Below are 13767 nucleotides of genomic sequence, written 5' to 3'. Positions count from 1 at the left end.
AAAGATCAAGAAATGGCATTTTTTGAAAAAGCAGAGAAGAATCAGCTCAGGTCTGACAGTATATCGCTTTATTTTGCGTTCGCAACATCGTCACAGTACTAGTTTTACATCAAGTGGGGTTTTGTCTACTTAGAAACAGAATGCATAATAAAATAAGAGCACTACTCCCTTCCCTTTGACTTCAAAAGTGGGCTGTGAGTGTGAGAGAACAGGAGCGTCTCAGGAAATAAGTCAGAAGCGGTGTTAACTGTGTAACAGTTGGCTGTTCATCTCTAGATCCTATGATAATTCAGTCCTGTCGGAGGCAGAGAGAAGCAGTAGATGATTATGTAAATATCAGAGGGGATCAGGAATGCAGCTTCAATGTAACTGCAGACATTGAGTAATAATAATAATAATAATAATTTACACACTATTTACATATGTTTTCTCAGTCTTTACTGCCCACCCTTAAAATGTTTCATCCCTTTCAAACCCTCTTCATCAGGTTACGTTAGATTTCCCCAGATGGATTTGCTATTTACACTCAGCAGTATACTGCCATGTCTTTATACTGTACAGTGGAAATAGAGGTGAAATGCATGCCGGAGGAGAATGACACAACTTTAAATGAAAAGACACACTAGTAGGCCAGAAATCATCTAAATGTAAACAAGCATCAAAGCAAAGTTTAGGGTCTAGTCAAGCCCGCTGCTCAATAAAACAACACTTAAATAAAAAAGAAAAAGAAAAAAGAAAAGACAAGAAAAAAGGGTAGGCATCAATGGCATGCAACAAAGCACCTCACACGGAATCTGGACAGGTTTTACATTACATTAGTCATCTGAAGGAACTGGAGGGTTGTGACTAAAAACACTCATGTTTAATATTCATTAAAGCTAGATTTCTTGTTGACTGGTGTCCAGCATGTCCACCATTATTCCATAGCAACCAATTAATAATCAGACTTAGGTTGAAAGACAGAAGTTGTAATCAACTTTGGGGTTGTGGAGGGTTTAATAAATTTGGTCCCCAATTTATTTGGTACGAAACTCTTATTACATTTACATTTAAAATGTGATGATCATGCTATATTATATTGGCACTTTTCTGACTCCGTAGGACCTAAACTACGCCGGGTTAACTGCTGTATATTTGACAGATCAGACGAATATTAGATTTTTAGAGTAGCCTACAGTACATAAAGCCTGCTAAATACATTTGGAATCATGACTGATATTTTTATTAGGTATGCTAATGAGGCACCCTTCCCTTTATAGAGCATTTATAGGTTGTAACTAATGTAAAAGCAATGTCTAAGTAATACGCTATTGATGAGAAGTAGATTTGGGTTGCCAGGTTGTGAAAAATCTCTTTGGTTGTTTATCCTCCCAAAAGGTTTTACCAAAAATTGTTTAGCAGGGATAGAAAGCCACCCATATCCTGACTCTAGTCTCATGATTAATCTAAATCCCTCTTTTCCCACAAGGTTAATGTTTTGTTTTGTTTTGTTTTTCCATAAAAGTGAGTACAATGTATTTATGTGGTAAAAACAAGCACGTTGAGTGCATTGTCCTCCCCATGAAATGTTCACAAAGCCGATGTTTAGGTACATTTTGCATCTATGTTTACATCTACGCCTGTTTGCAGTCTTCTTCTTCACTGCCTTGCTATGCGTCCTTGGGCGTTACCACCACCAATCGGCTGATCTGCTTACTGACAGGAAATGTGAGGATAAACACCAGACCAGGGGACTTTTTTTGAACATGAGACTAAAGCTCTTTTTCTTACGAATGGCTTAATACCAATGTATAAAGCATTAGGAAATTACTTGAAATCAATAAAGTTAGCAGTTAATTGACGTCAGCCAATCAATATAATTAGTTACAACTTATAAATCCTTTAGTCTGTATTGGAAAGTGGAAACCTGAACCTTGAAGTGTTTAAGAATACTGATCTACTGGACTTCACTTGACAACAGTAATATGTGAGCCAGACAGATGAGAAATATGAAGATAAACGAGTTCCATTCATTATGCTCATGGCCGTACATCATTCATCACGCCGGCTCTGCCTTTTCCCCTCACAGCTGCGATAACATCCAGATTTGACTACTGTTGTATGCTAAAGACCCAGTAAACTACCGTATGTGGATCAGGGAAAGATACAGATTTGTTTATCCTCTGGAGTGACACAAATACAGAGTTAACTTCAGTTAGCTGTAATTGAAGAAGTCAAAACTATTCTACCATTCATTTTTAACAACTGTCTTAACAACTGTAACACTGATATAGTTCAGGAATACACAATAGTTAGAAAATAGCCTTGAAATAACATTGTTACATGCAATTATTTTCTTTGACATTCTTTATCAGTGTTGAAGGTCCAGTCCCTCCGAATCCATGTGGATACTTGCACTTCACTGAAACATTGAGGAAGAAATGACAAAGGACGTCGAGGGTGGGACAACAAAACTAACAGAACTAACAAAATGGAACAACCACCAGATTGCAATTGCTCTTAGACAAAAAGAAAGTAAATACATATTGCACATACAAGTAAAAAAAAAATCCATCTCATAGCAGATACAGACTAATCTCTGCCATTGATATTAACTAAGTAGAAGTGCTGTGTCTATCGCTTTTAACAGAAAATAAGCTCCAGCACACCAGCCCCCTGCCTGCCTCCGCTCTGCACACACACCGCAGATACTGTGCACAGGATGGCTGCAAGGTACAGCCGTAATATGTCAGAAAGATGATTGATATAAAACTGCCATTTGTGGCGAGTGAAGCAGAAGAGTGCTACCACCATCACAGAATGATAATTATTGATTTTTGTGTTGCGGCGTCCGTGTGGCTCTGAGGATAAGTCCGATCGGGGGGAAGTAAACAGCACTGCACAACACACTCGCTGCTCGAGATGAAACCAAAGAGGGACAGGGCACACTCAGCCAGCTGAGAGCTTCCACGTCAGGACAGACACTTAAACAGTCATGTTGCTGTTTTCCTGCTACACAGTTTTTGCACAAAAACCTCCTCGTCCTCGTCCTCCTCCTCTTCCTGCTGAATAGACTTGAAGAATCCTGCCGGGTTGCAGTACAACATATAGAGCATTTCATATTGTTTATTGGAAAAGTAGTTAAAAAAATAAAATGATGGCGGACAAGCAGCCTGTACTGAAGGGCGGACATTCAGGTGAATCTGTTTGCTCAGCAGCTCGCTGTGACTTCCTCTTTCCAGACGATCCAAAGCAGAAGACAAGGGGATGAGGCTGTATGCAGGCCGGTGTGAGGGTCTGCACCGGCCGTCTGCTATCAATCTGCACAGAGTTCTAACTGAAAGGCAACAATATAGAGTACTGTTCCAGCTGACTGAAACTGCCTAACTATGAAAAGCTTTGATTGTTTTCTTAACAGTGAAACTACGGCACCTATGTGCGAGTATAATACTGAGAGTTTTAATTGATGCCATTTGTTCTGCAATAATAATAATTATATTAATAACAGTTGATATTTTTTTTACAAAATACTATGCACAATATACATAAAGCATTTCTGTGACTAAATTAGTAAATGCTTAAATAATTGGCACATTTATCACTGCTAACAGAGATATCACAGTGCACTGTGAGCTACCGCTACATTAAATACTCGTACAGCTACTGCTGAGGATGACTGTCTGTCTGTCTGTCTGTCTGTCTGTCTGTCTGTCTGTCTGTCTGTCTGTCTGTCTATCTATCTGTCTATCTGTCTGTCTGTTCAGCCAAACCACCCTCGCACTAGATAAAATCACTTTGTAGACGTTAAAGTCAAGATTACTATTTACTTTGTCTGTAAAATACTAGTAAGCAAGATATTAGATCGTGTTCCTTTAATTTACTGAGGAGAAACAGTAGTCGTGGTCTTTGTGCATGCTCTTGTGTTGTTGTCTGGTGCTCTTGAAGCAGGCAGACATGACTTATGAGCTGAAACAAAACAAAAGGAGCAACCACAAAAAGAAACGTGTTTATATCGAACAAACTGCCCCGGTGACGAGCGTAACAAAAAAAGAAAAATGCTGAAGGAGGCACTGGATCTCGTCTGGCTTCACATCCCCAGATCAGACGATGCACAGTGCGACCGTCTCGTCAATCAAAGTTCAGTCAGAGAACCCAGAGAGCCCCTGGTTGCATCAGACCACTGTACTGATTCCACTGTGCTTGGGCTTGGTGCTGCTGGTTGCCTGGGAGGGTGCTGGCGGTGGGCCATGGTGGTGGGTGCCGTGAGCTGGGTGGGAGGAGTGTGCTGGGTGGCTTCCGTGGCCGTGCTGTGCATGAGGTGGGTAGGGAGGCTGCTGGCCATGAGAGGGCTGCGGGTGGTACTGGTGTGGAGGGTGCTGCAAATGGGCCGGCGGGTGATAGTGGTGGTGATGGTGGTAAGGCGGGGGGTTCTGGGTCATGTGGCAGAACTGGGCGTGATGCATGGGGACCGGTGTGTCTGTCTCCACCCGGGCAGTGTGGTGCAGGTTGGCGGGGTGAGGGGTGTGGGAGATGAGGGTTGGATGCGGGGTGGGGCTGGGGGACTTCACCCGTCTGGTGCCAAACAAAGATCCAAGCAGTGAAGAGGAGTTGGGCAGGGACTGGCCACTGTGGCGGGATGGGCAGTCCCGGCTGGAGGGGGTTCTCCGCCGCATGTGAGGACTGCTAATGATGGACCCCTGCAAGAGAGAGGACAGTCAGATCACAGCAGAAACACAGCAGTGAGAATCAAGTCAAGGTATACATGCTGCAGACTCAAATTTCATCGTTTTTTTTAAGCAACATTAGATCTACAATCATTGTAACACTACACTGACTTGTAATCAGCTGAACAGTGTCTCTGTCATTCACTCTGCGCATACATTTGTTTTTGCACTATGTAACTTTGTGCTCTGGGTATAAGAATGTACGTAATGCTTTAACAGCACTAAGTCACACACCATCAACTATTTCACTGATTTTGGTGAAACTGGATCATATTTTATGGAGAAAATCTTTGCTGGTTTACAGCGTTGGTGAACAGTAAAGTAAACTGCTGCAAACTACAGCTGCTGTTAGCCAATGTTGGCTCAGTACCGAGAGAGTGTTAGTTATGGTCTGTTGTTTTGGATGACTTGAAAGAGGGGGAGCAGAGCTAGTGTTGTGCCAGAACAGGAGCCGAGTCAGTGGGAAACACAACTGTGCTTAGAAGCGTCTATGGACATAGCTAATGGTGAAGAAACTGAAGAGGACGTTAACGGAAGAAGAGAAAAGGAGAGAGTGACCAAGCAAGAAGCTGCCAGATTTGAGACTGACTTTTAGTGGTTGGTGAGAGCTTGGTGAAATAAAAGGCTGAAAGACAGACGCCGAGCTGGGCTGACTGCTGCTGGACTAGTCAGTAATATTAGCTGGCTGCTACGTCTTGCTTGATGTTTGGGTGGCAGAAAAGTCGACTTGCTACTTTTTTGATCATAAGTAAAGTAATCAGAACAAATACACGTGTACAGCTGTCCATATTTACCACAGTGGTATTACACTCTGAAACTGGGGGGGTGCTAAATCACAAAAAATACAATTTTCTTTGCAATGTTGGACCAAAAGATGTATGTGTGGAAAGGAAAACACATGACTCCTATGGTTTGGGCTTCTTCACACAGCCGCGCCAACTGCATGAGCAGTTACAGCTGATTTCAAATCGCACATGATTGCTTGTGTTGCCTTGTGGAAAAGCATCTCCATTCCCTTATCCGGTTCACTGCCTTTGTTTGTCTATCCATGCTAACATGTCACGGTCGACCCTCTCTAAATGGTTTGGAGGCTCGGGTTTGTCAGAGCATGTGGTATCTGCACTGTCATGAGCAGACAAAACTGCTTTCAAGTCCTTCAGACTCTATCTGACTGTTGATGCTGTTGTGACACTATTATACCTGGTTTCCAAGGTTACAGCACCCTGCTTATTTTTTATGTGCCCCCACTTTCGGAGCTTTTATGGAGCAATCTGAAGCCGCAGCCTGTATACAGTATAATGTGCAGCAGTCAGGTTCAGGTTCAGTGTAACTCAGTGTATTACTGAGTTAACTGAAGTGTTTCTAAATTGTCACTGAGCAGGACAAAAAAAAAACACTTCATAGGAATTATATGATATTTTTTATGAAGGCACAGTAACACAGAGTAACAAGATGAATACAGAACAATCAAAACAGAGGTTAATGAAATGAAGCAGATATTTCAGAGCCATGCATAACATGCAAACTAAACTATACACCGATGACTTGGCAGATCCAGTATGACGTGTGTTCTCATCACCTGTCAACTGTGTTGGAGTAAACTGAACAGAGCAGTCTGACCCTTGCAATGATTTGTTCATAAACTTCTGAATGACTGTTTCAACGATATGGAGACACCATGTTTTTAGGGTTTAATTGTATTCTCTGACGTGCCTTGTGGATTGGCACAGAGGGGTGTGGTTGTATGATTTCACCCTATTTTTACCTGTGCACCTATCGTATTGAGCCGCACTGAACACATCATAGTACGAGCCTACTTAGCCTCTTAGTGACCTTTTAATGCATAGAGAGCAGGTCATCTTTAAACTGTATGCGTGTTGGCAGTGAGTCAGTCAGTGTTCTTCATACCTGGCTGTGCAGCTAACAGCTAAGTTAATTAAACAGTGAGAATGACACCAATCTTGAGGATTTCTAAATAACCCAGATGTTTCAGAAGATTAATTGATTTTGAAAACTAAACTACACTTTTTAAAAAATGTTATATTTCTAGCCGGAGCTAATGGGCTGAGGGCCACAAGCAGGGAGGGAAATATTGAGACATGGTATTGTATAGTGAGGTTAATAAGGTTCTGTTTTGGCAACAGTTCCAGATTCAAATTAGCCATGAAGAACTGAAATCATCAAAAATGAAATCAAGCTTACTCAGCTAGCCACATAGAAGTGGCCTGGGTCATACAGACCGACTGGTTTGAGGAAGTATTAGATTAATAGTTTAACATTTGTGCCTCAACGCTTGGATTCCTTCACTGCGGCACACTGCTATCCAAGTGTGACAATTAAAAAAGGAAAGGGAAGGAACTTCTCGTCAAAGTCTGGGGTCAACCGAAGGAAGCAATGCGAGTCGGTCACTTCATGCAGGAGATGGAACTGACAACACACAGCCGGGGTTTCACAAAATTCAGGAGAAAAATCCATCCCGTTACCCAAGAGAGGGTGACTCAGAGGTGAGAAGAGCAGCCCTAATGTGAGTCAGGAGTATTATTAGATGTGTCATGCTGTATACATGAAGGGTTAACGTGTCAGCCACAGTGGATCATTCCCGTTCAGCCCAGTGCATGCACAGTGACCAAGGTGCTCACAACAAAAACACCACCAAAACAAAAAAGAACAACTCAAACTACAAGGAAACAAAAAAGAGACTTAAAGTCAGAGGACAGCTCAGCATCAGATGCATCCTACTTACTTCCATATTGCTGTCTAGTGATCCTGCACTGCTGCGTCTCCCACGCTTGCCTGCCCAGAACATGTAACATGACAGATTAGACACGCCTGTCAAACAGGTAAAGGTGCACATACCCTTCTGTCTACTGCGGTAGGTTGGTGGGGAGGGTTGCTAGTACCCTAAGGTGACAAAAGTAGCACATGTCTAGCTAGCAGCAGACTGTCAGTATGGCAGAGGGAGGCGAATAAGGACTAAAAGGAAAGGGAAGAAGCAACTTCTTCAACTACTACAACTCCACAACAATGTTAACCTCTGGGAGAACTTAAGCTTGAAGATCTCTCTATGTGTCTACACAGCAACTTGAGCCACAGCTGGCAGGAGACCTTCCCATCAGTAACTTTACTCCAGCAATTTAGTATTTCACATCCATTAAGTTGCACTCACAAGGCACAGATTCAGAAAAGATGGTTTAATATCAAAGCACCAGAGGATATACTTTTAGTCCAGAGTATACAATCTGAAAAACATTAGTCCTACATTTCCTATAATGCAACAAATCATTTTTATGTCTTTTATCCCCGTCTGGTAAATGTCCACAGCTCTCAAACTCCATGCCTTCACTTCCCAACAGAGGCTTTCTGTTCAAATTTGAAGTCTTGAAGCCAAAACTGAGATTACCCTGATGACATCACCAGGGTTCTTGAGCCACAGAGGATATTATACATCTGTTTTCATGGTAAACTGACCCAATGTGAACCTGTACATATGTAAAATTTTGCTTTAAGAGTAAAGGAAGCCACTTTTACGTAAAACCAAAATGAACCACAGATCTTCTAAATTTAACTTTAGCTGAGTGATGCACAAACAGCTCCTGGAGGAAATCTAGCCCTCCAAAAATCACTGCCACTTATATATGATGTCTTATTCAAAAAGCATTAGAAGCACTGATCAAAAAGAAAAACATCTCAGTTCATTCTTTGATGTTGCTTTACTCGTCTGAACCCCGTGTTGAGGTCACTGAATGTGTTTGCAGCTCTGCAGTGTGGACTCCACTCTCTACGACCTGTCTGAATCAACCACACAACATTAATTCCGCTTACTGCTAAGACGCTCAAATTGATCACAGTGACCTACATAACGCTGTCTCCTCCCCGTCCCCGTCCATGAAGCTGGATTATTAGTCGATAGCTTCTAGTAAATTACACCTGGGCCCATTAGAAAACACTCCCATCTCTGTCCTCGCTTCCTTGCCTTCACGGCTCAGCCGGTGCGTTCAGTGGGAGACTCACAGTTGGTCAGTTGCAGTTATGAGCCGAACCAAAACTAGAACAGGAACAGCTTCTTCCATGTTTCTAAATCAACTCAGTATCATGCCAGCATCCAGCTCGGGTACACACTCTACTTCATCTAGCAGAGGGATAAAACAGTATACAGTATAAGATGAGATAGTTAGTTACCATAGCAACCCCTGATTTTTACCTGCATCTGAAAGGTCACGTAGGGAGCTGCTGAGAGCGCTCCTCTTCAAACCTTCGCCAATGGCGTAGCTGTCGTCGAGGCTTGCTCGGTTCAGGTTGCCGTTGCCTGTTTCCTTCTTTAAACCTGAACCCTGGGATATGCTGGGCCTCACCACCCCCTTCTGTTTTTCTAGCTCAGCTGTGCAGGAGACACATATGCAACGTTAACAGTAATCGAGACTCTGTTGTCATTTTTCTTTGAACTGATGCAAGAATATAGCGTGTTATATTGTGGGTATTTGTTGAGCACAGAAATGTAAAACTTTGACTCACATTCTATCCGGTACTTCTCCATCTCTTGGACTTCAGCAATAGATTCTCGTAAATCGTCAGTAAACTTTTTGCGGTCCTGAGGGTTGGGTGCATTGAAGTTGATGAGAACTTTGATGTCAGCTCCAGGAATGGCCGAGGTCAGACGGACTCCATTGGGATAATCTAAAGAGTGATAATATCAACACATTAATAGCATTTCTAATAGTAATCGACAGATCACTAGGGGAGTCCACAGAAATTAGGGTTGAACCAACCAATAGCACTTCTGCTACCATGAAGGTGTCAATATACTTCAAACATGCTGCTTGTTGGATCGTTAAGCATCTGAAAGCCCCTCCCTCCTTACCTTTCTGTCATCCTCTCTATGGCAACAGCCTCAAGAGGTGGTCATTCCGTCATTTGTTTGAAGTGTACTGGCACCTTTAGAAAGAACTTACACAAAAGTCTACTTGGCACTTACACTGATTCTCAAAGAGCAGCACTTGCATGCCATAAAGCGAGAAGGACTGCCGAAAGCTGTACGTCACAGAGTTCTTCTTCTTTTGGAAAATTTTAGTAACCTATGAAAAGAGCATAGTACATACTGTGGTTTAGGCTCAATGGAATACTCAAGCGTGTTCTCGATGTGCTGGAAGAATTATTTGTCCGCCGTACCACGAGCAGGTCATTGAAGAGGAAGATCTCCCTTTGGTGCAGGCCCAACTTTTGTGGTTTGTTGGGGTCGGGTACTTCAAAAAGTCTGCAGTAACAGACCAGTCTTCTGTGGGGTAGGGATAGTACCTGCACACCAAAAAACAGCATAGTTTCTGAATTGGTCTCTTGTTGCCTTTCAAGCTAGACAGGCAAAAACTTAATAACTTTATAGATTCCACATTCCACATTATGTTTGCCCGAGTTCCATAAAGTCTTTGGGTGCTTGGGTCAAATTATTTCCACTCAACTCTAAGAGGTAGATGACAGAAAGAGTAATACTTACACAGCCCAGACCATGGTGTAACGAGCCAATCTATGAATGAGAAACACATATGAGAGTTATTTCGCAGGGATCAGTGAACATATAGGGGAACTTTTAAATTAAATGAATAACATTCCACGTAATGTTCAAAAAGAAATATGGCCCAAATTTAGCATGAGGAAAACTACTTTTACGGATGACAGAGCAAACATCAACATCAACATCAAACATGTGTCCCTCACTGTCCTCCTCCAATATGTTGCGTTTCCAGTCTATGTCAGCCTTTATGATCATGACATTCTCAAGGTCCATCGGACCTCTGCTGATTTGTGTCACTAAAGTGAAGTTAGTTTGATGAAAAGGACATCAATGGGCCGAGGGGGATGGTGAGGTTTCAAGTAAACACCTACAAAATTATTGTGTGTGAGGCTGTTTATCTCATTTATCATTACAGAGCTTGTCAGACAGCATTTTCTTGGTCGGTACTTAGGGCAAAAGACATATTACAGTCGTTTAGCATGAAGGTCTCCGGCCCTGAAGAATTGATGTGTCACACAGCAAAAACAATAGTTCAGATAAAGAATGCTCTTTCATTTCTGTTCATTTTTAGAGGACGTTGGCCATGAATAAGCTTGCGCTTTCTGTGACAGCTCAGAGGTACATTGGGTAATTTGGTTCTGCATGCTCCTGCTAGGTTTAACTCTCGAATGGAGGAGGAGATAAAAGTGGTCACACTGCAGCAGCTCAAGGGCAAACTCAAACTTACCGGCTTTTTTCCAACAATGAGTTTTTCCACTTTCTGAACCTGGGACACGTGGTCTTCATTAGTCTTGAGCTCTCTCTTACGAATCCGCTCATATATCCCGACGAGCATCTCTCGAGGGATGTCCTCCCCATCATCCACTCCTGTAAGAGGATGACAGGAAAAGAGAAAATAAGAGAAGGATTAATGATTAATTTAGAGATTTACGAGAGCTGATGAACCCCTGAATTTACTTACATACTGCTGCGCTGCACATATTCCTCGCAGTACAGACAGAAATGTCCTTCAGAGCCCTCTGAGGACGAGTATTTCTCTTCCACTCAATACTGTACTTTAATTACTGACACCCCAATAGGCAGATAAATGAGTTAGCCATGCCACAAAGCCCCTGCTAATACCCTTAAAATCTGTTGAGGGCAACTAAAAAGTGCTTCACCTCAACAGCAGAGGTTTCTTTGCCATGACTTAGACACACACAAAAAAATCTTATTGACACGGCCATTAATCAAGGCAAAATGCATGCACAAAACTCAATTTGAGCTGAATATTTATCCTTAGAGGTGCACACTAGCATCCGAAGATATTATTGGTTTTGTGACAGTAAGCTGGACGTGGTGGTGCAGGAAAGAAAGAAAAAAGTACCTCGGAGGTTCTTAACAAAGTCTTCCAGCTTCATCTTCCTCTCAGGTTTGACGTTGGGGCTGTACATGTCTGTGTTGAGGAGGATGATGGCAAAAGCCAGGATGAAGATGGTGTCAGGGTTCCTGAACTGTCGCACCACACCAGGGTTGCAGATGCAGTAGCGTTGGCTGCGAAGAGGATAATGGACACAGATACTTTAAATTCAAAATGAACTGAATTGACATAACTTTCACTGAGACATCTATTTTTGTTGTTATTGATGTTTTAATTTCAAAATTGCTTTGGCAATACACATATCTGACAATAAATCCCTTTTTAATTTAATTTAATTGAACTCTCTTGGTGTTTGCTTTGTCTCATTTGATCAGAATTGTAATTAGCTCACCAAAAAATGTAGATTTAATCTGTTTTTTGTTTTGTTTTGGTGAAATATCCATGAATATACTTTACTTCCAACATCACAGCTGTAGGGCCTGGTACTTACATATAATGGTAGCTAGACCACATGTTTTTTTACAGTGTTGGATGTACACAGCAAGTGACACCTAATGGAAGTCCATGCTAACATAATCAAGCTAGGCTGGCTAGTTTAATTGAAAAGAGACGTCACAGTGGGTCTTCCTGAATGTGTAAAGTCACAGCTTAGATTGCTAATGGCTACTCGATAACACTCTGTGGCTTGTTGAAAAGGGGTGAAATCATGCCCTGTATCAAGACAGTAGCACACCATGTCATGGAAAATACCCACAAAGAGGCTCAACATTGAATACTGTTTCTGCAAAAGATGTTGTCCTTTCGTGGAAAAAAAAAAAAAAAAGTTCATACAAAAGAGTGAGGAAAGACAGTGCAAACATTAGATCTGACTGAACATGCGTAACAGAAAGGAGATCAAGGACAAAGTATCAGCATGAAGACTTCAAGGCAAAATAAATTAAAATAAAGCTTCTCTGTTAGTGTTCCCTGTTAGTTCCACTTATGAGCAGAAATATCAGTATCAATACTTATATTGAGCTCTCCACTATCTGAGCCGCGGTCATCTATGGTGAAATAATGCTTCATGGCCTCAAGTCAAAAGCACAATGAACCAGCACAACTGAAGAATGTCAATATAGCCGGCAGCCATGAGACAGGCCGTTTAACAGCTTTCTGAGTCACCATAAAGTGAATTCATGATCATATCTGGACTGGGCTGCAGGCAAGTGCCAGATGATCAGTTATTGTTATCTCCACAATATAACAGTGACTGTGGTGTTTACTGAGGCTGAAATGTCCTTGCTCAGTGCTGATCGAAGCTAATTCTCTGTGGGCATGGGAGCACCTTTCCACCAGAGGTGTGGAGTAAATAAATGAAGGAGAAATAACTTCAATCAGGAGCCCAGAGGGAGGTTCTTCTCCACTTTTTGAACTGATTTTTGAAATTATTTTCTGCAATGGACCAGTTGAACAATTTCTGTATTTAAAACGGCTTTGCACTACTGCACTGATGCTTTTACGCCTGAGAGTGTTGAAGTAAGTCGGTGACATTTTGGTGTCACTTCTGTTTTAGAGGGTAGTGGTGTTTTTCAAATGGTGCACGGCTAGCTTGTGCCATCTATTATTCATAAAAGTCAAATACTAGACACAGCAAAGAACCTTGTAATAATCGTCCTGTCACGTAATCCTCAGTTGGTCTAAGTTGGTGCAAGACCCCATTTCCAAAAACATCAGTTTATTCTTCTCTGGTGTGGAAAAACTACATGACTTTGGGTAATTCTTTTTATGATCCTGCCATCATTGAGCCTCAGCTAGAGATGAAACCCTGTCATGCTCCTCTTTTAGGAGTTTCTTACCTGTAGGCCTCTATCAGCCGCTCAACCTTCTGAGCTTCTCCCTGCACTCTTATGTGTGCCTGGAATTTCCTGAGTGCTTCATCCAGTTCCATACTTGAGAAGTCCATTTCATCCACCACACAGCTGGTGAAACACACACAATTGGCAGTGGTAAGTTGGGAAATACATTACTAATAATTCAACAGGGAAATACGCACAAACCTTTCAAACAGAAATAACTTGATCGCTCAAGAAAGCTGCATGCTTGTAATGTGTGGAAGTAAGAATTTTTACATTCAATATGACATATGACAGCTGCTGCTGTCAGGTAAAAAGCTCCAAAATCTATACTTTCCTGTAAACACTGCCTTATTTGAACTCAAT

The 13767-nt window shown here is 42.0% G+C and overlaps 1 protein-coding gene across 4 annotated transcripts in view; it reads right to left on the bottom strand.

Moving 5' to 3' along the window:
- Positions 1 to 46: 46 nt before the first annotated feature.
- Positions 47 to 13767, bottom strand: part of iqsec1b (IQ motif and Sec7 domain ArfGEF 1b) — a 96946-nt gene continuing 83225 nt past the window's right edge. For 3 of the 4 annotated variants that reach the window (XM_027280984.1, XM_019267317.2, XM_019267318.2), the window contains 10 exons: positions 13405 to 13527; positions 11576 to 11742; positions 10937 to 11076; positions 10192 to 10221; positions 9870 to 9995; positions 9676 to 9775; positions 9216 to 9377; positions 8905 to 9081; positions 7447 to 7496; positions 47 to 4676 (listed from right to left, as the gene is read on the bottom strand). In XM_027280984.1, coding sequence (XP_027136785.1) covers positions 4152 to 4676; positions 7447 to 7496; positions 8905 to 9081; positions 9216 to 9377; positions 9676 to 9775; positions 9870 to 9995; positions 10192 to 10221; positions 10937 to 11076; positions 11576 to 11742; positions 13405 to 13527 — 1600 coding nt within the window. In that variant the 3' untranslated portion in view covers positions 47 to 4151. The remainder of the gene's footprint in view (positions 4677 to 7446; positions 7497 to 8904; positions 9082 to 9215; positions 9378 to 9675; positions 9776 to 9869; positions 9996 to 10191; positions 10222 to 10936; positions 11077 to 11575; positions 11743 to 13404; positions 13528 to 13767) is intronic. The other variant, XM_027280985.1, reaches the window with a different exon arrangement.

This window comes from Larimichthys crocea, chromosome I, assembly GCF_000972845.2.
Source record: "Larimichthys crocea isolate SSNF chromosome I, L_crocea_2.0, whole genome shotgun sequence".
NCBI lineage: Eukaryota > Metazoa > Chordata > Actinopteri > Sciaenidae > Larimichthys > Larimichthys crocea.
Note: the sequence above shows the minus strand (reverse complement) of the source record. Positions and strands in the feature narration are given on the sequence as shown.